This window comes from Rhinoderma darwinii, chromosome 9 (assembly GCF_050947455.1).
Source record: "Rhinoderma darwinii isolate aRhiDar2 chromosome 9, aRhiDar2.hap1, whole genome shotgun sequence".
In the NCBI taxonomy this organism is placed as follows: domain Eukaryota; kingdom Metazoa; phylum Chordata; class Amphibia; order Anura; family Rhinodermatidae; genus Rhinoderma; species Rhinoderma darwinii.
Genome location: NC_134695.1, coordinates 69,598,664 through 69,624,718, shown reverse-complemented (window position 1 = coordinate 69,624,718; position 26,055 = coordinate 69,598,664). Strand labels below are relative to the sequence as shown.

The 26,055-nt window shown below is 42.3% G+C and overlaps 1 protein-coding gene across 2 annotated transcripts in view; it reads left to right on the top strand.

The window, feature by feature from the left end:
- Positions 1-1,889: 1,889 nt before the first annotated feature.
- TTC17 (tetratricopeptide repeat domain 17) overlaps positions 1,890-26,055 on the top strand; it is a 52,119-nt gene continuing 27,953 nt past the window's right edge. For both annotated transcript variants that reach the window (XM_075838061.1, XM_075838060.1), the window contains exons 1-15: positions 1,890-2,144; positions 11,398-11,487; positions 11,570-11,739; positions 14,236-14,347; positions 14,958-15,089; positions 16,727-16,836; positions 17,723-17,888; positions 18,352-18,491; positions 18,584-18,744; positions 19,637-19,749; positions 20,167-20,304; positions 22,774-22,889; positions 23,252-23,420; positions 23,514-23,591; positions 24,194-24,418. In XM_075838061.1, the coding sequence (XP_075694176.1) occupies positions 1,905-2,144; positions 11,398-11,487; positions 11,570-11,739; positions 14,236-14,347; positions 14,958-15,089; positions 16,727-16,836; positions 17,723-17,888; positions 18,352-18,491; positions 18,584-18,744; positions 19,637-19,749; positions 20,167-20,304; positions 22,774-22,889; positions 23,252-23,420; positions 23,514-23,591; positions 24,194-24,418 (2,160 nt within the window). In that variant the 5' untranslated portion in view covers positions 1,890-1,904. The remainder of the gene's footprint in view (positions 2,145-11,397; positions 11,488-11,569; positions 11,740-14,235; positions 14,348-14,957; positions 15,090-16,726; positions 16,837-17,722; positions 17,889-18,351; positions 18,492-18,583; positions 18,745-19,636; positions 19,750-20,166; positions 20,305-22,773; positions 22,890-23,251; positions 23,421-23,513; positions 23,592-24,193; positions 24,419-26,055) is intronic.

Here is a 26,055-nt window from a genome sequence, read left to right as displayed (position 1 = left end):
GTGCCTGTTTTATATTTCTCTGCCTTTGTAGGGTATAAAGTTAAAAATCTCTTTTAAAGAAAGAATCCTATACTTTCCTAAAAGAAAAAAGGATGTATAGTAAATAATTTAGGGATGGTCAATGTGTACAGCCTAAATTACCAGCTCGTCAAGGGCTTAGGATAATACTGTCACTCCCCTATGATTTACACTGCAGCTCTTCCTCTTCAGATTGACTGCTATGTATAAGCACAAGCTCCCCAGGGAGTTGAGGTCTGGGCGTTACATCCGCAATACTGCTTCCTGTGTGAATGAGGTCTTAGGCTGTGTTCAGACAGCCATGGTTTAGCCTCTATACTACGGTGGGACCAACTGGACCTCATCCAGCTCAACTAGAAGGAACTTAGATCATCTCAGGAGCCGCCTATTAGCAAGCAAAAATGAATAAAGATCTGAAAAGAAGAAAATAATTTCTACGGACAGATTAACACGAGTCTAAGATGTGCGCAAATCCTGACCCGACCGAATTATAGACTCCCCAAATGTCCGGGAAAAAGGTGAAATCTCCGGGCGCTGCGTCTTCTGTAACTTGCCTCTCCCTGTGCCTGGGGTTTATATCAAGGGAGGATCGCTCTGGTCTGAGGGTTGTATTTAAAGGGGTTTTCTAAGGTCCCCAGAAAATGTGCCAAATTTTAGCAATGACAAAAAAAAAAAAAAAAAAAAGGATCCTGACCGGCAGTAATGCTCTGGAATACGAAGTATAGCAAACGTATCTGCTAGAAAGAGGTCGCAAAGTGAAGTCCCCTCATGGGACTAAAAACAAGAAGTAATAAATGTTAATGAAAAATTATTAAAGATTACAGTAAAAAACATTTCCTCCATTAAAAAGTGGTTTTATTTAGTAAAATGGAAAAAAATAAATAAAAGTACACACGTGGCACCGCCGTGACCGTAATGACCCAAACAATAAAGTTATGTCATTTAAACCGCAAGGTGAACGGCGTAAAAAAAAAAACAAAAAAAAACAACTGGTGGAATAGCAACTTTTTTCCCATTGCCCCCCCCAGAAAGAGTCATAATGTTAAGTCCCACATACCCAAAAACAGTACCAATGAAGCTGCATCTCGTCTCGCAAAGAACAAGCCTCATATCACTACATCGACGGAAAAATAAAATGTTGCGGCTCTGGGAAATCGACGATAGAAAAACAAATAATTTTAGTTAAGTGTTTTTATTGTGCAAAAATAGTAAAACATAAAAACACTACGTATGTGATATCGGCGTAATCGTACCGAGCCACAGAATACAGGTAACGTGTTCCTTACACCGCACGGTGAATGGTGTCAATTTAAAACGCATAGAAAAATGGCAGAATTGCTGTTTATTTTTCTATTCCCCCCCCTCCAAAAAAAGTTAACAAAAAAAATATGTACCCCAAAATGGTGCCATTAAAAAATACAACTAATTCTGCAAAAAGATGTCCACGGAAAAATAAAAAAAAGATATCTCTTTTAATGCGACGATGGAAAAACGGGAAAAATTGCTTGGTCACCAAGGGGTTAAAGGCAGTAAATTAGGGGCGTGTCCTATACTAATGGGCGGGGCATATTTTATGCACAATTTCTTAATCTCACCGATGTCTCATGAAAAGTTGGCAAGTTTTATATATTTATCACAGAACATAACAAAAAAAAAAGGAGAAAAGTGATCAAATTGTGCAAAATTGAATGAGTCCTAGGTGCGTTGTCGCATGCGTCTTTTTATCAGCGTCGTGTGCGGTTACTATACAGAACAGATTTTTATAATGTGGTTAACTATAAAACGAAGCATGGTCTGCCTGTCCCAGGACTTCCGGGTGCTGGGACGTGTAGTACTTCGCCTTCACCGCCTCTTTAGAGCTTTCTGCAATATTTGCCTCTCCCAAGATGGCGGCTTTCGTGCTTCCTTTTCCGTTGTGCGCGGCAGAAGTGATGTCAGCGGTAAAGATGGTGGCGAGCAGGACCGGGCCGCAGTGCCCCCCCGAGACTGGAGGACAGGCCTGCGCTGTGCGGATCCCTCAGCACTGGGCCTGTCTGCTCGGGCTTCTCTCCCTGCTCTGGACTGTGGGGCCCTCGGGGGCAACAACACACTGGGTGGTGACTGAGGACGGCAAGATCCAGCAGCAGGTAAGAGGGCACTTGACAGGGAGGGTGGAAGAGGAGCACAGGGCACTGACAGGAGGGTGGAAGAGGAGCACAGGGCATCGACAGAAGTGTAGAAGAGGATGCACAGTGCACTGACAGGAGGATAGAGGAGGAAAGGAAACTGACAGGAGGATGAAAGAGGAACACAGGTCATTGACAGGAGGGTAGAGGAGGGGGCAGAAGGCACTGACAGGAGGGTAGAGGAGAGGGCACTGACAGGGGGGTAGAGGAGGCGGCAGAGGGCACAGACAGGAGGATGGAAGAAGAGCACAGGGCACTGACAGGAGCGTGGAAGAGGAGGCGCAGGGCACTGACAGGAGGATGAAAGAGGAACACAGGTCACTGACAGGAGGGTAGAGGAGGGGGCCGAGGGCACTGACAGGAGGGTAGAGGAGGGGGCAGAGGACACTGACAGGAGTGTAGAGGAGGAGGAGGCAGAGGGCACTGACAGCAGGGTAGAGGAAGAGGCGAAGGACACTGACTGAAGGGTAGAGGAGGGGGCAGAGTGCACTGACAGGAGGGTAGAGGAGGGGGCAGAGGATACTGACAGGAGGGTAGAGGAGGGGGCAGAGGACACTGACAGGAGGGTAGAGGAAGAGGCGGAGGACCCTGACAGGAGGGTAGAGGAAGAGGCGGAGGACCCTGACAGGAGGGTAGAGGAGGAGGCGGCAGAGGACCCTGACAGGAGGGTAGAGGAGGAGGCGGCAGAGGACCCTGACAGGAGGGTAGAGGAGGAGGCGGCAGAGGACCCTGACAGGAGGGTAGAGGAGGAGGCGGAGGACCCTGACAGGAGGGTAGAGGAGGAGGCGGAGGACCCTGACAGGAGGGTAGAGGAGGAGGCGGAGGACCCTGACAGGAGGGTAGAGGAGGAGGCGGAGGACCCTGACAGGAGGGTAGAGGAGGGGGCGGAGGGCACTGACAGGAGGGGGCAGAGGACACTGACAGGGTAGAGGAGGGGGCGGAGGACCCTGACAGGAGGGTAGAGGAGGAGGCGGAGGACCCTGACAAAAGGGTAGAGGAGGGGGCAGAGGGCACTGACAGGAGGGTAGAGGAGGGGGCAGAGGACACTGACAGTAGAGGAGGAGGAGGCAGAGGGCACTGACAAGAGGGTAGAGGAGGGGGCAGAGGACACTGACAGGGGGGGTCAGAGGACACTGACGGGAGTGTAGAGGAGGAGGCACCTGTATTTTGGGCCTATGAATTTTCTCATATGCTTTGTGTATCAATTCCTCACGGTTTTCAAGATCTCTGCTTGCAGTAAGTGAATGGTAGCCTGCGTTCTGTACATCCAGTGGATATAAATCCGTCCTGGTCATGTGATGGTTACACAGGTGCACGGCTCTATATAGATAATTCTCATGACAGTAACGAGCTGTGCACCTGTGTGACCATGACGAGAACCGTTCTCTTGTGACGTCCCCTCGGTGTCTCTTATGGACTGTGGCGCAGCTCAGCAATAAAACCTTCCAATACCTCCATAGACGACAACCCAGAAATGTTGGGCATTGGTAGTATATACGTAGTTCACACTGAGTTTTTTGACCAGGAAAACGCCTCCCATTGATTTCAATGGGGGGGCAGAGGCATTTTTTTTTTTTCCTGCGAGCACTTAAAGAGCAACGCTAGTAAAAAGTAAATGAATAAATATATGTGTATAGCAGCAGCACTCTGCAAACACCAATTCCACCTAAAACATTGTATATAAATACATATGCCTTAATGCTGAATCAACTTAAAATAGTGAGGTTCTATCAAATTGTATGAGCCCTGGATAATGATATATATATTTATTTACATTACACGGAGTGTGTATATAATGTACAATAATATAACTACTATAATACTGCCCCATATACAAGAATATAACTACTATAATACTGCCCCATATACAAGACTATAACTACTATAATACTGCCCCTATATACAAGAATATAACTACTATAATACTGCTCCCTATATACAAGAATATAACTACTATAATACTGCTCCCTATATACAAGAATATAACTACTATAATACTGCTCCCTATATACAAGAATATAACTACTATAATACTGCTCCCTATATACAAGAATATAACTACTATAATACTGCTCCCTATATACAAGAATATAACTACTATAATACTGCTCCCTATATACAAGAATATAACTACTATAATACTGCTCCCTATATACAAGAATATAACTACTATAATACTGCCCCATATACAAGAATATAACTACTATAATACTGCCCCTATATACAAGAATATAACTACTATAATACTGCCCCATATACAAGAATATAACTACTATAATACTGCCCCATATACAAGAATATAACTACTATAATACTGTCCCTATATACAAGAATATAACTACTATAATACTGCCCCTATATACAAGAATATAACTACTATAATACTGCCCCTATATACAAGACTATAACTACTATAATACTGCCCCATATACAAGACTATAACTACTATAATACTGCCCCTATATACAAGAATATAACTACTATAATACTGCCTCCTATATACAAGAATATAACTACTGTAATACTGCCCCCTATATACAAGAATAGAACTACTATAATACTGCTCCTATATACAAGAATATAACTACTATAATACTGCCCCCTATATACAATATAACTACTATAATACTGCTCCATATACAAGAATATAACTACTATAATACTGCCCCATATACAAGAATATAACTACTATAATACTGCCCCATATACAAGAATATAACTACTATAATACTGCCCCCTATATACAAGAATATAACTACTATAATACTGCCCCCTATATACAAGAATATAACTACTATAATACTGCCCCTATATACAAGAATATAACTACTATAATACTGCCACATATACAAGACTATAACTACTATAATACTGCCCCATATACAAGACTATAACTACTATAATACTGCCCCCTATATACAAGAATATAACTACTATAATACTGCCCCTATATACAAGAATATAACTACTATAATACTGCCCCTATATACAAGAATATAACTACTATAATACTGCCCCCTATATACAAGAATATAACTACTATAATACTGCCCCATATACAAGAATATAACTACTATAATACTGCCCCATATACAAGAATATAACTACTATAATACTGCCCCTATATACAAGAATATAACTACTATAATACTGCCCCCTATATACAAGAATATAACTACTATAATACTGCCCCCTATATACAAGAATATAACTACTATAATACTGCCCCCTATATACAAGAATATAACTACTATAATACTGCCCCTATATACAAGAATATAACTACTATAATACTGCCCCCTATATACAAGAATATAACTACTATAATACTGCCTCTATATACAAGAATATAACTACTATAATACTGCTCCTATATACAAGAATATAACTACTATAATACTGCCCCCATATACAAGAATATAACTACTATAATACTGCTCCTATATACAAGAATATAACTACCGTGTTTCCCCGAAAGTAAGACAGTGTCTTACTTTCTTTTTATCCCCAAAAGCCCCACTATGTCTTACTTTCGGGGTATGTCTTATATTGGGAAAAAATTGTCGAATTATTATTATTTTTTTTTTTCACAAACTTTATTTAACTGTTTTACATTTTTTTTTTTAGTCCCACCAGGGGACTTCACTATGCGATGTGCCGATCGCATATATAATGCTTTGGTATACTTAGTATACCGAAGCATTATTGCCTGTCAGTGTAAAACTGACAGGCAACCTATTAGGTCATGCCTCCGGCATCGCCTAACAGGCAGATGCTGAAGGCAGACCTGGGGGTCTTTGTTAGACCCCCGGCTGTCATGGAAACCCGACGGCGACCCGCGATTTGTTTGCGGGGGCGCCGATCGGGTGACAGAGGGAGCTCCCTCCCTCTGTCAAACACATTAAATGCCGCTGTCACTATTGACAGCGGCATTTAATGGGTTAAACTGCCGGAATCGGCGCACGCTTCTATTCCGGCAGTTGCAGCAGGAGCCAGGCTGTGTATAACAGCCGTGCTCCTGCCGCTGATCGCGTGGGTACAGTCTCAGTACCCGCGCCATCACAGGACGGATATATCCGTCCTCCTGCGCGAACTAGCAGCTGCTGAGGACGGATATATCCGGCGCGGTGACGTATGGAGAGGGGGGCGGCGCGGAAGTGGGCAGGAGGCGGCAATACCGCCGTGTTTCCCCGAAAGTAAGACATATGTCTTACTTTCGGGGTACGGCTTATATTAGCCGACCCCCCTGAAACCCCCGATACGTCTTACAATCGGGGGTGTCTTACTATCGGGGAAACACGGTACTATAATACTGCTCCTATATACAAGACTATAGGTACTACAATACTGCCCCCTATATACAAGAATATAACTACTATAATACTACCCCGTGTATAAGAATATAACTACTATAATACTTCCACTATATACAAGAATATAACTACTATAATACTACCCCCTATATACAAGAATATAACTACTATAATACTGCTCCTATATACAAGAATATATCTACTATAATACTGCCCCCTATATACAAGAATATAACTACTATAATACTGCCTCCTATATACAAGAATATAACTACTATAAAACTGCCCCAATATACAAGAATATAACTAATATAATACTGCCTCCTATATACAAGAATATAACTACTATAATACTGCCCCTATATACAAGAATATAACTACTATACTACTTCCCCTATATACAAGAATATAACTACTATAATACTGCCCCTATATACAAGAATATAACTATTATAATACTGCCCCCTATATACAAGAATATAACTACTATAATACTGCCCCTATATACAAGAATATAACTACTATAATACTGCCCCTATATACAAGAATATAACTACTATAATACTGCCCCCTATGTACAAGAATATAACTACTATAATACTGCCCCCTATGTACAAGAATATAACTACTATAATGCTGCCCCTATATACAAGAATATAACTACTATAATACTGCCTCGTATATACAAGAATATAACTACTATAATACTGCCCCCTATATACAAGAATATAACTACTATAATACTGCCCCTATATACAAGAATATAACTACTATAATACTGCCCCCTATGTACAAGAATATAACTACTATAATACTGCTCCCTATGTACAAGAATATAACTACTATAATACTGCCCCTATGTACAAGAATATAACTACTATAATACTGCCCCTATATACAAGAATATAACTACTATAATACTGCCCCTATATACAAGAATATAACTACTATAATACTGCTCCTATATACTAGAATATAACTACTATAATACTGCTCCTATATACAAGAATATAACTACTATAATACTGCTCTTATATACAAGAATATAACTACTATAATACTTCTCCTATATACAAGAATATAACTACTATAATACTGCTCCTATATACAAGAATATAACTACTATAATACTGCTCCTATATACAAGAATATAACTACTGTAATACTGCCCCCTATATACAAGAATGTAACTACTATAATACTGCCCTTATATACAATATAACTGCTATAATACTGCCCCTATATACAAGAATATAACGGCTATAATACTGCCCCAATATACAAGAATATAACTACTATAATACTGCTCCTATATACAAGAATATTACTACTATAATACTATCCCCTATATACAAGAATATAACTACTATAATACTGCCCCTATATACAAGAATCTAACTACTATAATACTGCCCCCTATATACAAGAATATAACTACTATAATACTGCTCCTATATACAAGAATATAACTACTATAATACTGCTCCTATATACAAGAATATAACTACTATAATACTGGTCCCTATACACAAGAATATAACTACTATAATACTGCTCCTATATACAGGAATATAACTACTATAATACTGCCTCCTATATACAAGAATATAACTACTGTAATACTGCCTCCTATATACAAGAATATAACTACTGTAATACTGCCCCTATATACAAGAATATTACTACTATAATACTATCCCCTATATACAAGATTATAACTACTATAATACTGCCCCTATATACAAGAATATAACTACTATAATACTGCTCCTATATACAAGAATATAACTACTATAATACTGCCCCTATATACAAGAATATTACTACTATAATACTGCCCCTATATACAAGAATATAACTACTATAATACTGCCCCTATACACAAGAATATAACTACTATAATACTGCCTCCTATATACAAGAATATAACTACTATAATACTGCTCCTATATACAAGAATATTACTACTATAATACTATCCCCTATATACAAGAATATAACTACTATAATACTGCCCCTATATACAAGAATATAACTACTATAATACTGCCCCTATATACAAGAATATAACTACTATAATACTGCCCCCTATATACAAGAATATAACTACTATAATACTGCTCCTATATACAAGAATATAACTACTATAATACTGGTCCTATATACAAGAATATAACTACTATAATACTGCCCCCTATACACAAGATTATAACTACTATAATACTGCTCCTATATACAGGAATATAACTACTATAATACTGCCTCCTATATACAAGAATATAACTACTATAATACTGCCCCTATATACAAGAATATTACTACTATAATACTATCCCCTATATACAAGAATATAACTACTATAATACTGCCCCTATATACAAGAATATAACTACTATAATACTGCCCCTATATACAAGAATATTACTGCTATAATACTGCCCCTATATACAAGAATATTACTACTATAATACTGCCCCTATACACAAGAATATAACTACTATAATACTGCCTCCTATATACAAGAATATAACTACTATAATACTGCCTCCTATATACAAGAATATAACTACTATAATACTGCCCCTATATACAAGAATATTACTACTATAATACTATCCCCTATATACAAGAATATAACTACTATAATACTGCTCCTATATACAAGAATATAACTACTATAACACTGCCCCTATATACAAGAATATAACTACTATAATTCTGCTCCTATATACAAGAATATAACTACTATAATACTGCTCCTATATACAGGAATATAACTACTATAATACTGCCTCCTATATACAAGAATATAACTACTGTAATACTGCCTCCTATATACAAGAATATAACTACTGTAATACTGCCTCCTATATACAAGAATATAACTACTATAATACTGCCCCTATATACAAGAATATAACTACTATAATACTGCTCCTATATACAAGAATATAACTACTATAATACTGCCCCTATACACAAGAATATAACTACTATAATACTGCTCCCTATATACAAGAATATAACTACTATAATACTGCCCCCTATATACAAGAATATAACTACTATAATACTGCTCCCTATATACAAGACTATAACTACTATAATACTGCCTCCTATATACAAGAATATAACTACTATAATACTGCCACTATATACAAGAACATAAATAAGATAATACTGCTCCTATATACAAGAATGTAACTACTATAACACTGCCCCTATATACAAGAATATAACTACTATAATACTGCTCCTATATACAAGAATATAACTACTATAATACTGCTCCTATATACAAGAATATAACTACTATAATACTGCTCCTATATACAAGAATATAACTACTATAATACTGCTCCTATATACAAGAATATAACTACTATAATACTGCCCCTATACACAAGAATATAACTACTATAATACTGCCCCTATACACAAGAATATAAATACTATAATACTGCTCCCTATATACAAGAATATAACTACTATAATACTGCCACCTATATACAAGAATATAACTACTATAATACTGCTCCCTATATACAAGACTATAACTACTATAATACTGCCTCCTATATACAAGAATATAACTACTATAATACTGCCACTATATACAAGAACATAAATAAGATAATACTGCTCCTATATACAAGAATATAACTACTATAATACTGCCTCCTATTTACAAGAATATAACTACTATAATACTGCCTCCTATATACAAGAATATAACTACTATAATACTGGTCCTATATACAAGAATATAACTACTATAATACTGCTCCTATATACAGGAATATAATTACTATAATACTGCTCCTATATGCAAGAATATAACTACTATAATACTGCCCCCTATATACAAGAATATAACTACTATAATACTGCCCCTATATACAAGAATATAACTAATATAATACTGCCCCCTATATACAAGAATATGGCAACTATAATACTGCCCCCTATATACAAGAATATAGCTACTATAATACTGCCCCCTATATACAAGAATATAACCACTATAATACTGCTCCTATATACAAGACTATAACTACTGTAATACTGCCCCTATATACAAGAATAGTACTACTATAATACTGCTCCTATATACAAGAATATAACTACTATAATACTGCCCCTATATACAAGAATAGTACTACTATAATACTGCTCCTATATACAAGAATATAACTACTATAATACTGCCCCTATATACAAGAATATAACTACTATAATACTGCCCCTATATACAATAATATAACTACTATAATACTGCCCCTATATACAAGAATATAACTACTATAATACTGCTCCCTATATACAAGAATGTAACTACTATAATACTGCTCCTATGTACAAGAATATAACTACTATAATACTGCTCCCTATATACAAGAATATAACTACTATAATACTGCTCCCTATATACAAGAATATAACTACTATAATACTGCCCCTATATACAAGAATATAACTACTATAATACTGCCCCTATATACAAGAATATAACTACTATAATACTGCTCCTATATACAAGAATATAACTACTATAATACTGCCTCCTATATACAAGAATGTAACTACTATAATACTGCTCCTATGTACAAGAATATAACTACTATAATACTGCTCCTATATACAAGAATGTAACTACTATAATACTGCTCCCTATGTGTAATAAATGTATTTCTTCCTCCTGGGTCTGTGTATTTTGTCAGTAGACATAGTTACATATATGAAGTTCTTAGTTGTCAGTGCAGTTTATATAATGACGGTGTAGTTTGGGTTCTTCAGGCTTTTCCTGCATTGTATATAATCTGCCTCCTGTTTTCTTCCATCTTCCTGACTGTCATGGTGTTGTCCTTCTGCATTCGTTTTATAGTTGTCCTGTCTTGCAGGTGGATTCCCCCATGAACTTGAAGCACCCTCACGATTTAGTGATTCTGATGCGGCAGGAGACCACCGTTGGTTACCTAAAAGAACTAGAGGTGAGTGTTTCTCTATTACCTGCCGTCTCCCAGATCTGTGCGCGTTTCTTGCGTCTCACCCGTCAATGTCTCGTCTCTGCAGAAACACCTTGTAGCTCAGAAAATTCACATCGAGGAGAATGAAGATCGGGATACAGGGCTGGAACAAAGACACTACAAAGATGATCCAGATTGTGTCCTGGCCAAAGTGCCCCTGGGTGACATGGACTTGTATGATGGCACTTACATGCCACTGGAGGACAAAAATATCAAGTACTGCCACATTTACATTTACATTGCAATGTTAAAGGGGGTCATGTAGTCTTAAAGCCCCCTTCTCCTTACTGAGGCTCTTTATATATGGTTTAACAGTGCCCTATGGATATCTTTGGCGTATGCGCCAGGATCTTTACCATCGCTAACGCTGAACGTATGCTAAAAACGGAGCATGAGTAGATCCATAGACTACCATGCAGCTTAGTTGCAGTTTCTGATCGTGGCTCTCTCCTAACTATTAGGCCGAATTCAGACTAACGTTGGGAAACTCGGACGTGAAAAACGGCAGTTTTTCATGTCCGAGTTGCCCCCGTGCGCGTCCCGTTTTTACAGATTCCGATAGACTTGAGTCTATCGAGGGATCCGTGAATACGGAAGAAAATAGGACATGTTCTATTTTTCAACAGACCCTTCACACGGCCCGTTAAAACAATTGCCGTGTGAAAGGCCCCGTTGAAATACATGCGTCCGTGTGACGGCTGTTGTTTTAACTTGAAGGAGCCATCACTGAAAAAAATACGTAGCAAGTGAGCTTCACCAATGGGGCAGTAGCTTAAAGGGGTTCTCCGCTTTGGACAATCTCTACTTGTTAGCAGGTTCTCTTGACAATAAGCTGATCACAAAGTGACCCCCAGCGATCAGCTGTGATCTGTAGAGAAACTTGGCCGAAAGTGTTCAGTTTCGCTGCAGCGCCACCACAGGGGAGAATAAGGATTACACAGTGCCCATGGTTTGTCTGTGTAATACAGGACAGGTCCTCCAGAGATAGATGCTTTATGTATCTGATCTCCACTTTGGCCAAGACATGAGGGTCCTGAGCAGAGCACCCCCCGCTATTAACTCTCAATTCCCTAATAGGGTGTTTGACAGGGGGCTTTATAAACGGGACTACTCCTTTAAATAAATAGTGCTTTACCATCATAAGATCTTAACTTGCTGTTAGTGAATGGAAACCTTTAGTACTTTCGGAGGGTGACAATTGGGCGAGACCTAGTCCTGCTCACACAGCTGAGTATTTTCAACTACTGGATTTGATTAGCTGCATGTTCAGAATAACACATTATCTTGCAATAGTGTTTTTTATTTGTTTCCCCTGTTTTGTATCCTGCGAGGTCCATACAAACCTCTATCCTTCAAACAGCACGGCAGAGGATGTTATTTCTGCTTGGACCGGAGAGGTTGCTGTTTTTTAACGGAGCTCTGTCCTTTGAAATGCATTTCTGATCTATCGATTTGATATCCCATAAAGGATTGCACAGACCTCCACTCATTTTCTGAACAGGAGTGTTTGGTCCCTCGTTCCGCCACATTTTTACTATCCCTATTAAAGGGTTATTCTCCTCTAAGACGTTTATGGGATATCTACGGGATATGCCGTATTTACTGTATATGCCATAAATGTCTGATAGAGGCGGGTGCCTGATCAGGGACCCCATGTGGAGAACGGGGATCACCCAACCCCTGTCCCAGCCAGTGAAACAGCCACTCGCCAGCCAGAAAACAAATGGAGAGGTGGCCGCACGTGTTCACGGCACTTTATTCTGTTCTATAAAAGTTACGGTAATAGCTGAGCACGTACATGCACGGCCGCTTCTCTAGTCATTCTACATCTGGATGCAGCGGCTCGCGGGGCAGGGATTGAAGGACCCACATAGGAGCGAGTCTCTGAGGCGGGGGTCTTCATCTGTCAGACATATGCCGTAGATGTGGCATAAATATCTTAGATGGGAATATACCTTTTAAAGGGGTTATGTGGGGGCCAAAAGTGATTAGCAGTGTAGTTAGTACTAGTTGCACGGTCTTCCTTCATGGCGACACGACTTTTCGTCATGTGACCAGCCCCGCTGCACTACAACTGCGAGTACATGGAGAACAGCAGTGCCGGTCACATGATGAAGAGTCGTGGCGTCATAAAAGGAAAACTGTGCAACTAGACTTCCGGTCCACCGGCAGCGCTATGAAAATCTCAGAATCGGCAAGACGGGGGACCGGAGTTTATATTAGCGAGTGTATCACATACTGCAGGGACTACGCTGCTAATAATTTTTGGTCCCCACATAAACCCTATAAACGTATATTCCCATCTAAGATATTTATGCCACATCTACAGGATATGCCATAAATGTCTGACTGATGAAGATCCCGGCCCTGAGACCCGCTCCTATGTGGCTCCTTCAATCCCCGCCCCGTGAGCCGCTGCATCCAGATGTAGACGGACTAGAGAAACGGCCGCGCATGTACAGTATGTACTCCTAATATTTGGTCCCCACATAACCCCTTGAATATCTGAGAGAAACTGGAACTATCCAATGTGCTGACTTTGTTTCAATTTCCTATAGATGTTATTGGGGGGTGTCCGCGCGCGCGCAAGATTGGCCTATGACTAATATAAGTTCATTAGAAAGTTTGTTAATAGAGTTGAGAGTTTTCCGTGTAAGTTTACTGTATGTCTCTTCGGGATGTTTGACGATCCTCTTGCGTCTTGATTTGCAGCTTGGAAGATTACGTGGATCTACATAGTCCGTTATCTCCGGATCAGAAGCAGCCCGAGTGCACCAGTGTCGCAGCGCTTCCTTTCAGCATTCACGCCTTCCAGCACCTCCGGGTACAAACATTAACATTTTGGGATTTGAACATCCGGAACATATGTGTAAAAAGCAATACATCTAAAACGTGGAGCAGCGACCTGTAGAAACTGATGCGGTCACTGCTTCATCATCTACTGCTGCCTATAAAGAAAATCCCAATGGTTTCAGGATCTCTGCTTGCTTCTAGTGACTTCTGTTTAGAAAAAAAAGTAAAAATAAAACGGTTTCCTTTACACAGTATTTTATTATTGGAAAAAAAAAAAAAATACACTTGATTGGTATTTTATTTGCTTCTGATCTAGGGTACAATGGGTTAATACCCGGTGGTCTAGGATATGAGAGGGTTAATATTTTGTTCCCTGGTGATTTGCGGTGAAATACGGGTTTAATACCTGGTGGTCTGTGGTATGTGAAGGGGTTGTCAGGGGTTTACTCCCCTCCCCAGACTCCAGCAATGAGTTCTGTCGGACGTGAAGCTGAATATGCTCTGGGGATTTGGCGCTCTGTATCGGAAAAATATTACACCCGAAAAACGAAAGTTGGATTCTGATTGGTTACTTCTACACAACACCCTATGTCTATGATCATCCCGGCTGAAATCCTATTTTGATTTATCCCTCTCTCTAGGGTATTCAGGAAAGGAAGAATCTTTCCGCTCCGCTGCTGCCTAAAGAGGATCCTATACTCGGCTCCTTGTCCCAGAAATTGGGGAAGAATGTGGACGACGCTGGTCATAGAATACATGAGGCCCTAGTGAAGGTATTAAAAACACTGTGCAAATAAATGTGGTGTCGCCCGCGCCCCTTGTGTCGCCCGCGCCCCTTGTGTCGCCCGCGCCCCTTGTGTCGCCATCACTGCGTTACTCCAGAAAGCAGGGGGACAAACGGTATGGGAGCTCTAAGGCTACATGCACACGTTGCGTAATTTGGTGCAGAAAATCCCCATCAAAACCGCAGATAAATGCAGTTAAAATCCACACTTAAAGGAGCGTTCCGACTTTATTTTTGTATTGCGCCCTCCATTTGTACATTGGTGTTTCAGTGGGGTGCCGTGTGCAGAAATACTTATCGATCCCCGCGTCTTGTATTTTTCGGGTCCAGCGCCGCTCACGTGATCTTCCCTCTGACTTGTCTGGAGTCGCTGAGCTTCTGAATAAACCGGAACTCCGGCTTTCAATGCATTCCTATGGCAGCCAAAACGAGGGTCCATAGGAATGCATTGAAAGTCGGAGTTCCGGTTTATTCAGAAGCTCAGCGACTCCGGACAAGTCAGAGGGAAGATCACGTGAGCGGCGCTGGACCCGAAAAATACAAGACGCGGGGATCGGTAAGTATTTCTGCACACGGCACCGCACTGAAACACCAGTGTACAAATGGAGGGCGCAATAAAGAAATAAAGTCGGAACGCTCCTTTAAGTGTGGATTTTAACTGCATTTATCTGCGGTTTTGATGGGGATTTTCTGCACCAAATTACGCAACGTGTGCATGTAGCCTTATTAAAGTGGAGCGCTTCTATAATATTGTATTTTTTTTTTTTTGATGTGGAAATTGGTGCAGGTTTTATGCTGTGGATTTTGGTGCGTCTTTATAGACTTGTCAGATACAATTCGCACGCGTAAAGGCGAGATAAATTGACATCCTGCGGATTTTAAAATACTCACCACAGGCCAATGTACTTGCGGAAATATTCAGCAACGTGTAGAGGAGATGACTTGTGATCTCATTTAGGGCGGATTCGGACGAACGTGATTTGCGTCCGTGCAGCCCGCATGGTTTTCACGCGGGTCGCACGGACCTATGCAAGTCTATGGGGCAGTGCAGACAGTCCATGAGTCCGCTGCGTAAAACTCGCGACATGATCTATATTTCTGCGTTTTTCGCGCATCATGCACCCATTGAAGTCAATGGGCGCGTGAAAATCACGCATGCCCTACGGAAGCACTTCCGTGGGACAAGCGTTATTCGCGCAACAGCAGTAAAAGAATGAATGTAAACCGAAAAGCACCACATGCTACAAACATCCAAACGAAGTGTCATAATGATGGCGGCTGCGCGAAAAGCATGCAGCCGCGCATCCATATGAACAGGGCACATGGAGCTGTCACGCTGCTGCCACGCGCGCAAAAACGTCACGTTCGTCTGAATCAGCCCTTACTTTGCTGGTCCTGTATTACGCTGTGGATTTGTCACAGAAAAATCTGCATGGTAAATCCGCATGTAATATACGCATCGTGTGCATTTGGTCTAAGGGTGGGGCATCATTTTAAAAACTTGTCCGTTGACGGATCTATAGGTGATTTTGATGTTTTTAATATTCTGTAGGCGACGTGTCAGTGGAATCTATTACCATAAATGAAATGAGAAATGGAGAATTCTCTGCTTTTGTTGTCTTTCAGAATACGACTTCCTGGGTCCTTTATAATATGGCGTCGTTCTATTGGAGAATAAAGAATGAGCCTTACCACGTGGTTGAATGCGCCATGAGGGCTTTGCACTTTTCTTCAAGGTAATTCACATTTCATACCCTGGTAGCCATTTTTCCACTATAAATTCTACCTGCGAACCACATCCCACCTGCGGCATGTTGGCCCTATTGTATTATCTGTTGGTTTGTACAGATGAGCTCAGGCCAGTCATTGCTGCTATTTGATGTATGGTGACAACCAGTGTCCCGGATGGTAAAATAAGTAAGATTTGGGCATTAATTGAGTTTTGATAAGGAAGGAAGGATCAGGAGTAGAAGTACCAGCTTTCAGCTGGGAGCCCTGGGCAGAAACCATGGTGGATGTGGCATGGACTTGCACTCCTTATTTTTACTTGCTATCCGTGCACTTATAACAAAGCCGAAATAATGGAAAATGCCAGCCGCAGTGCCCCTGTAACCGTGCCAGCCGCAGTGCCCCTGTAACCGTGCCAGCCGCAGTGCCCCTGTAACCGTGCCAGCCGCAGTGCCCCTGTAACCGTGCCAGCCGCAGTGCCCCTGTAACCGTGCCAGCCGCAGTGCCCCTGTAACCGTGCCAGCCGCAGTGCCCCCTTAACGAGAGCATTTCGGTTTCCTGAATCAATCAGATTTCAGCTCTCACTTTTTAAAAGCCCTTTGGAAAATGAAAGCAGCAACCTGATTGATAGGTTGCTTCCATTTGCACCAGTTTTGATGCATCTCTCATTTTCCCCAATGTGTTCCCAGGATGTGGATCGACTGATGCCCCTAGTGGTGGTATTCTATTAAGGCACCTAAATTTGAAGGGATGAGAATGGCGTGTTTGCAAGTAGAATGGGCACCGACAACATTGAAGCCTCTCTGATACAGACCTTAAGACTTATTAGCAGAAATGATCTGATCGCTGTGTATGTTCTTGAGATCTCTGCTTCATTTCCCTTGTCCCCTACAGGCACAACAAAGATATTGCACTTCTGAACATGGCGAATGTTCTGCACCGGGCGCACTTCTCAGCGGATGCTGCTATTCTGGTTCACGCTGCGCTCGATGTGTCTCCGGGGCTGGATGTATCTACTGACTCCTTGGTTAGCCACTACACCCTAGGGAATATATATGCAGTGAGTATTTTGGGGTCGATCTGTCGTTCGTGTCTTGAAATATTTTGGTTGTTTTGTTTTCATTTACTATATCCACCGGATAGGTCATCAGTGTATGATCGGTGCGGGTCCAACACACGATCCCCGCACCGATCAGCCGCTCCGGCTGCCTCCAGGCCATCGGACGTCCATGTTGGAAGCAGACGGCTCCGGTCACTGAGTAGCGGCCGAGCTGCAGCCCTGCTCCTATTCAAGTAAATAGGCCGCTGTGCAATGTACGGAGCCAACTGCTTCCGGCTCTGTACATTGCATACTGTGCAATGACATCCGGAGGCAATCAGAGCAGCTGATCGGTGCGTGGTCCGGGTGTCTGACCCGCACCGATCATACACTGGTGACCTATCCGATATATAGGTCATCAGTTGTCCGGTAGTGGACAACCCCTTTAACCTGGATAATTAGACTATAATGATTTTTCTTGTAGATGTTGGGGGAGTATAATCACTCTGTTCTGTGCTATGACCGAGTCCTAGAATCACGTCCTTTCTTCTACGAGGCTGATAAAAGGAAGAAGGCCGTGTTGTGTCAGCAAAAGCTGGAGCAGAAGTTGGAGGCACAACACAGGTGAGTGTCTGATCTATGACCATTATGGGATCTGCATACAAGAAATTCAGAGGGTTTGTTAGATTGACTCTCCGCTATACGTCTATTACTAGGTCCCTCCAAAGGACTCTGAATGAGCTGAAAGAATATCAGAAGCAGCACGATCATTACCTGAGACAACAGGAGGTCCTGGAAAAGCATAAGCTGATCCAAGAAGAGCAGATCCTGAGGAACATCATACATGAGACACAAATGGCCAAAGAAGCTCAGCTAGGTAAAGCTGAATTTAATGTTGACCTCTGCAAATAAAAGAACTACTGGTGGCAAATGTGAAAAAGATTGATAGTGTCCCTAGATGAAAACGGGTCCTAGAAAGTAAAAAGCAATAATTTATAGCTGGAGAGAAATAAAAAAGGGAAGGGTCGTGGCGCGGCTGTCCTGCCGGAGGGAAGGGTCGTGGCGCGGCTGTCCTGCCGGAGGGAAGGGTCGTGGCGCGGCTGTCCTGCCGGAGGGAAGGGTCGTGGCGCGGCTGTCCTGCCGGAGGGAAGGGTCGTGGCGCGGCTGTCCTGCCGGAGGGAAGGGTCGTGGCGCGGCTGTCCTGCCGGAGGGAAGGGTCGTGGCGCGGCTGTCCTGCCGGAGGGAAGGGTCGTGGCGCGGCTGTCCTGCCGGAGGGAAGGGTCGGGGCGTGGCTGTCCTCCCGGAAGGTACTGTAAACACTCTTGCACACAACTGATGTGATGCTCGGGCCGTTAGTCTTCTCGGACACATTCCCTTTAGCGGGTGAATCGGGTCCGTGAAAACTGACCCGAATCTCCGATCCAAGGAAAGATAGGACATGTCCCCTCTTTCCACTGATCACTGATGGGACTCGGCCGGCGCACACGGTCATGTGCATAAGGCATAAGTTTTAATATTCAGATTGCTCATCTGCTTCATAACTCTCATAGACTGGCGAGAACCACGCACGTGCCGGGTCACCTCTCCATTCAGCCTAAGTCTGGATGCAGAATTGGGGTCAAAGGATTCTTGCTCTCCCAATAGGTGGGGGTCCTATAGGTGCCTGTGGAAACCTTGCATTTGATTAATTGTAGTTCATCCCTTCTTTTAAAATACTTTTTTCTTTTTCTATAAGCCGTGCCATAAACCTTGTCATTTCATTGTCTCAGGAAACCACCAGATTTGTCAAATTAGCAGCTACAAGCACAGCCTGCACTGCCCCTGGGATTTACCAGTACGTTACCACCGAGGGGACATCTTTGAAAATGTGGAGCATGTGTTGGTAAGTCGGGGATCTGGAGAACTTCGTGTAGATGGGATGTTTTGTGAGTGGAGCATTCGACATCTAAGGCCCCATGCACACGAACGTGCTTTTGCAGCCGCAATTCCCCCAAAAATTCACGGGAGAATTGCGGCCCCATTCATTCCTATGGGGCCATGCGCACGACCATGGTTTTCACAGTCCGTGCATGGCCCAGGAGCCCGCACCGAAGAAAGAACGGACAAGTCTTATTACGGCCCTGTTCTGCAGTCCAGGCTCATTGAAAATAATGGCCGCGGCCATGTGCATGGCCCGCGATTTGCGGGCAGCTTGCGGCTCACAGTCCGCTGCCGGCCGACCCACCCGAAAATCACGGCCGTGCACATAGCTACGGTCGTGTGCATGAGGCCTAAGTATTTGTGTTTTTTGTTTTTTCAGTTTGGAGACGACACTTCCTCAGCATTGTTGACATCTGTCAATTTAGAACTTCAAGCAAATCAGAGCATCTTGCTGCAGCGCCCCCCGGTGTCCCGTTCTGCAATAAAAGTGTGGGGTTTGGATGCGGCCTCGTTTTATGTAAGTTGCGTCATAGTAGTTGTACGATCTATTGAGCGGCGATAGTCTTTGCTTTATTGCATGAATTCAAAATGTCATAAGGCAAAGTACCAGAAACATCTCATAAAAATTTGTATCCGCAACTTTTTACAATGGTTGTCGTTCAGTTTTTCTATTGCAGATCTACAAATCTCTGCTTCCCTTGACCCAACCATTGTTAGAGGACAAGTCATATCTCTAAAAAAAAGTTACATTGCGGCCGTACCTGGATTCCTGCCCTCCCCCCTGAATCCGTGTTTTTTTTTGTTTCATTTCTTTAACACCTACAGGCCACCGTATGGCTGCAATTTAACTTTTTTAGGGACCTGACAGGTCCTTTTTAAACCCTTAATGACCAGGCCTTTTTTGCACATTAATGACCAAGGATTTTTTTTTTTTGTTTTTTTCACGGTCGCATTCCAAGAGTCACAACTTTTTTACTCCGTCGACATAGCCGTGTAAGGGCTTCTTTTTTGCGGGTCGAGTTGTATTTTTTAATTGCACCATTTTTGGGTGCATATAATACATTGATTAACTTTTATTATAGGAGAGAATTAAAAATAAACGACTATTCCGGCATTGATTTTCACGTTATAAATGAACACAGTTCACTGTGCGGTGTAAATAACATTTTACGCTTATTCTATGGGTCGGGACGATTACGAGGATACCAAATATGTAAAGGTTTTATATGTTATCCTACGTTTGCACAATAAAAAAACCTTTTAAAATAAATCACTTGTTTTGCGTCGTCTCATTCCTAGGGCCGTAATTTATTTATTTTTGCGGGTCAAGGTGTCATTTTCATTGGTACTATTTTGGGGTACATGGAACTTATAGATTAACTTTTATTTTTTACGGGAATGGGAGAAAATCACGAATTTTTTTGGGTTTTCTTTGGACACCGTTCATCCGGCGGTGTAAGTCATGCGTTAACTTCATTGTTCGAGTCGTTACCATTGCGGCGATACCATGTATGTGTTATATTTTTTTGACACGTTTACTAGATCCACTATTTTGGGGGAAAAAATTGTTTTATTTTTACTGTAACCTTATTTATTTTTTCAAAAACTTTATTTAACTGTTTATTTTTATTTTTTTCTCCCACTAGGGGACTTCACTTTGCAATCTTCTCATCGCTTTTAAGAAATGCTTTGGTATACTTAGTATACCAAAGCATTACTGCCTGTCAGGCAATGGCCTAATAGGCAGTTGCTGAGGGCATACCTGGGGGTCTTTGTTAGGCCCCCGGCTGCAATGGAAACCCATCGGTGCCCCGCGATCTCATCTCAGGGTGCTGTTGGGGTGACAGATGGTACGCTCTCCCCCTCTCAAACACATTAGATGCTGCTGTCTCTATTGACTTTGGCATCTAATGGGTTAAACTGCCGGAAATTGGATAGTATTTCAATTGCGGCAGGAGCCAGGCTGTGTATAATAGCCGTGCTCCTGCCGCTAATCGTATGGGTGCAGTGGCTGATCGCGTGGGTACGATCTATCAGTCGTTAAGGGGGTTAAGTGATAAAATTCAAACTTTCTGCAGCCGCCTCCAGGGGGCACTTAGGAGCTGACATATATAAACCTGAAGACTGGTTTATACAGCTTCCATTGAATTCAATCTTAAAGGGATATGCGCCCTGCCGCTCCATCTAAAGTCTCTGGTCACTGATGGAAATTCCCGAGTGCTTTGCTTGGCATGACTCTGCCATAGACTTTGAATGAAGTGGCAGGGCAGGGCTCGGCTGCCGCTTCATTCATCTCCTCTCAGCAAGTGGCCTCGCTGCTGGGGGAAATGGGGGACATGGCGATCGCTGGGGGTCACAGTGGCTTTACCCTCACAGGTATCGCCTATCCAGTGGTAAAAACTGCTAAAAATGCTTCACAACTGGAATACCCCCTTTCAAATCTGTATGTAATAAGCTCCCCCTGGATGCGGCTGCAGACACTTAACATTAGTAGCATTCCAGCCTGAAGCTTTTTTTACCCATCCACTGAATAGGTGATAAATGTTAGATCGGTGGGGGCTTCGGCTGTATCCGTCGGCTCCATAGACTGAATAGAACGACAGGGTGCGTGCCCGGCCGCTGCTCCGTTCAATCTCCTCCTGGCCGCCGTCTTCTGGAGTTGGACCCCCACCGATCTAGCAGTTATCACCTATACAGGGGATAGGAGTAAAATGCTTTAGGCTGGAATCCCCCTTTATCTCCTTGCCTGTGTGAAGGGATTCATTGTGCATGTAGAGGTCCTTATCTGATGACTTCGGACGACAGATCAGGGCGCTGCAACAACAACCGGAACGCGTAAGGAGACCCACTAAAATGTTAATGCTTTTCTGGCTTCGTTTGATATGTTTTTTCCATACTGTGGCCATACTCTAATAAATGGATTCTTGTTACAAAAGCAAATAAAATGCTTGTATAGTTGTTATGCGTCAATGTCTTTGTCTTTTAGCAAGAAACGGACCATCTGTGGCCCAAGAAGCCCGATTGTGCCAAGAGGTTTCCAACGGTGCCCCCATCTGAAGAGCTTCCAAAATACTACCTACCTCCCGGGCTGCCTGGTCTGAGGTGAGTCTAAGCAATGATGTGTTGTCTATCGATGTTTTTTCCGTCCGGAATTGCGGACGGAAAATACGCAGCACAATACAGTCGCAGCAAAGTGGGATATAACCAAGCTCATCCACGCGATGCTTAAAAGTTCCGAGCAGAAATGTACCTGCGGTGCGTATTTTCCGTACCGCAGCATGTCAATTCCTTCTGCGGAAAAGTGGACGGAATTGCTGCGTTTTTCAGAGGAGACGTCACCATCTCCCAGCATTTAGAAAAACGCAGTGAAATCCGCACCATTTTCTGCAGCAATTCTGTCGCGTGTGGACGAGCCCTAATATAGGTCGTGGCCTTCCTGAAGATTTGTATTGCGCCTCTTCTAGTGTCAGCCCCGCTGTCTTGAAGCAGATAGATCCAGGATCTGACCTTCACATACCGGACTGCACGTCCGCACCAGAAATGCGCAAGAATGAGACTCTCCAGAAGCTGCTAATGGAGGTGGAAGGGACCCTGAACCTGCAGCAGCTGAAGCCAGACAGACACGCACAGCAGGTATATACACACTTCCATGTCTTATTGCTGTATACAAGACGGCGCACATACCGGCATTACGACGATTCGGTCATCTATTTTTTGTTCCCCCAGGCCCTGCAGTCTCTGGTTAATGACCTCAGCATTTCAGAAGATGAATTGAGACTTTCTTTATATCAATCTTTCGCTCAGGTCTGTGTAACCGTCCTTGTATTAAGTAAAATTGGCGCTTTAAAGAGAACCTCTGGTCTCTCCTGACTAATATATAGCCCATAAAATACTGCTGGAGCACCTTTTCTTACAATAGCTACATTGTTCTGTTCCTCTGCTATTCCTCCTGGAAATGTATGAATAAATTGAAAACTGTTTTGCCATTCCCCTTGTCAGTGGGAATGTGTCCCTACACCATTTGATACTATCTAATCGTGCTGACCGTGTCAATCTGTATAGGAACACTCCCTAGTGACAAGGGGAATGGAAGCTCACAGTTGTTCATTCATTCATTCATACATTTCCAGGAGGAATAACAGAGGAACAGCACAACACAGAGTTCTAAGAAAAGATGCTCCAATTCCTATTTTTTGGGGGGTGATTTAAGTACTTTTAGTATAAACAGACAGGTCAGGAGAGCTGAGAGGTCCGCTGCCATATCTGCAGACTCCACTTTTTGTATGTGGCTATTAGTTGTACAATGACTTTTTTAGTTCACATAAAAAAAAAAGAGAGAATCCAGGCTTGATTTATTTCTTTTGATAGAAAATAAAACGTGGTTTAACGTGTTGGTTATTTTTCAGCCCGCTGCCCCCGTGTGGTCCGTCCTGAATGAGGCAGCTCTGTATTGGCGGGCCATAGGAAACTGTACACAAGCCATCGCTTGTCTGCGCAGAGCATTGAACTTGGCTCCGGCTCGACACCAACACGTCCCACTGGTGAATCTGGCAAATTTACTAATGCACCACGGGCTCCATCTGGATGCCAGTAAATTATTGGTAGAAGCAAGAACCCTGGATCACTCTGAGGTGAGTGCTGCAGATTAGAAGTGTTAAATGGGGATTCTGAAAGAAAAATGAAAAACGTAGCAAATAATCCACAGTGTGCTTACCCAATATACTGGTTCTGGGATCTGTATTTCCTCATTGGAGTTCAGCGAAGAGGTGACCTGCAAGAGATTCATATATAACAGGACAAAAGAAGGTTCCTCAGCACATCCATAAATCTAAAAAAAAGAGCTTTATTCGTTCATCCTTAAACCCAAGGAGGGCACAGGTTAGGAGTGTTATGGCTTACGCGTTTCGAACAAGACTGTTCTTACTCATAGCTTAACCAGTTCAGTACATGTGTTTTAAAATCATGATTAGCCAATCCTAACATCTCCTCAGAAACCGCTTCACACAGCCGATGAAAATGCAAAGCGGTTTCATGTATGAAGAAATCCCGGTGTGTGTGGGGCTTGGATTCGGCATTTTACACTAAGTTACAGGTGTCATACAACGTATTTCTATTGCTCCCATTGTAAAGATCGTGTGTTTTGTTGTTTGTTAGAATTGTGGGAGATGGAATGATGACGTCATTGTCCTTAGAATGTCCAGTTATGTGTCTCGTTGTAGGTGATACATTTCTTGTTTTAGAATAATATCATAAAATGTATCACTTGCAGTCCAAATACAAAGTTGAATTTCGTAGGCTCTTGTGTATATATACACACACACACACACACACACACACACACACACACACACACACACACACACACACACACACACACGCGCTGTGATTTGTTCATACGTAAAACCCGTTTGCATTTTCCTCGGCTGTGTGAAGCGGTTTCTGAGGAGATGTGTTAGGATTGGCCAATCATGATTTTAAAACACATGGACTGAACTTGTTACGTATGCTATGAGGAGGAACAGTCTAGTTCGAAACGCGTAAGCTGTAACACGCCTGACCTGTGCCCTCCTTGGGTTTTTTAAGGATGAACGAATAAAGCTCTTTTTTTATGTTTATGGATGTGCTGAGGAACCTTCTTTTGTTTTGTTATATTAAAGGGGGCCTCCACTTTAGACCATATCTATAGGTTTGAAAGTTCTTTTGATGATGTGCAGATCACACTGTTCCCCAAGCTGTGATCTGTGAGGAAGCTTGTCAGGAAGTGTTAAATTTCCCTGCAGCACCACCACAGGGCAAATTAAGCATTACACAGTGTCCATTCATATCCATGTGTTGTCTGTGTAATACAGGACAGGTCCTCCAGAGAGAGAGAGAAGCTCCATGTAACTGCTCTCCACTCTGACCAAGAGATGAGGATCCTGAACAGAGGACCCCCCTCTATTACCCAGAATTCCCTAACAGAGTGTAAGACATTGGGTTTTCTAAACTGGACGTTCCCTTTAAATCATCTACTGTAAAGATGTTCTTTTTGGTCGGCTCCTCTTTAATTGGCCGTCACTGGGGAAGCTTCTCAGATTATACGTTGCCAATTGAAATTAGTAGGTGTCCATGTAACGCTCAGAATCCATCAGTCCTCAGCTGCAAGAAACGGTTATTAAGGGGACCCATGAACTGCAGTATAAGAATACCCGAGGTGGACTGCACTGCCTGGTCTATTGGCAATTAGGCGGCACATTATTGAAGCCGTGAGAGTTGAAGGTGCGCAGTG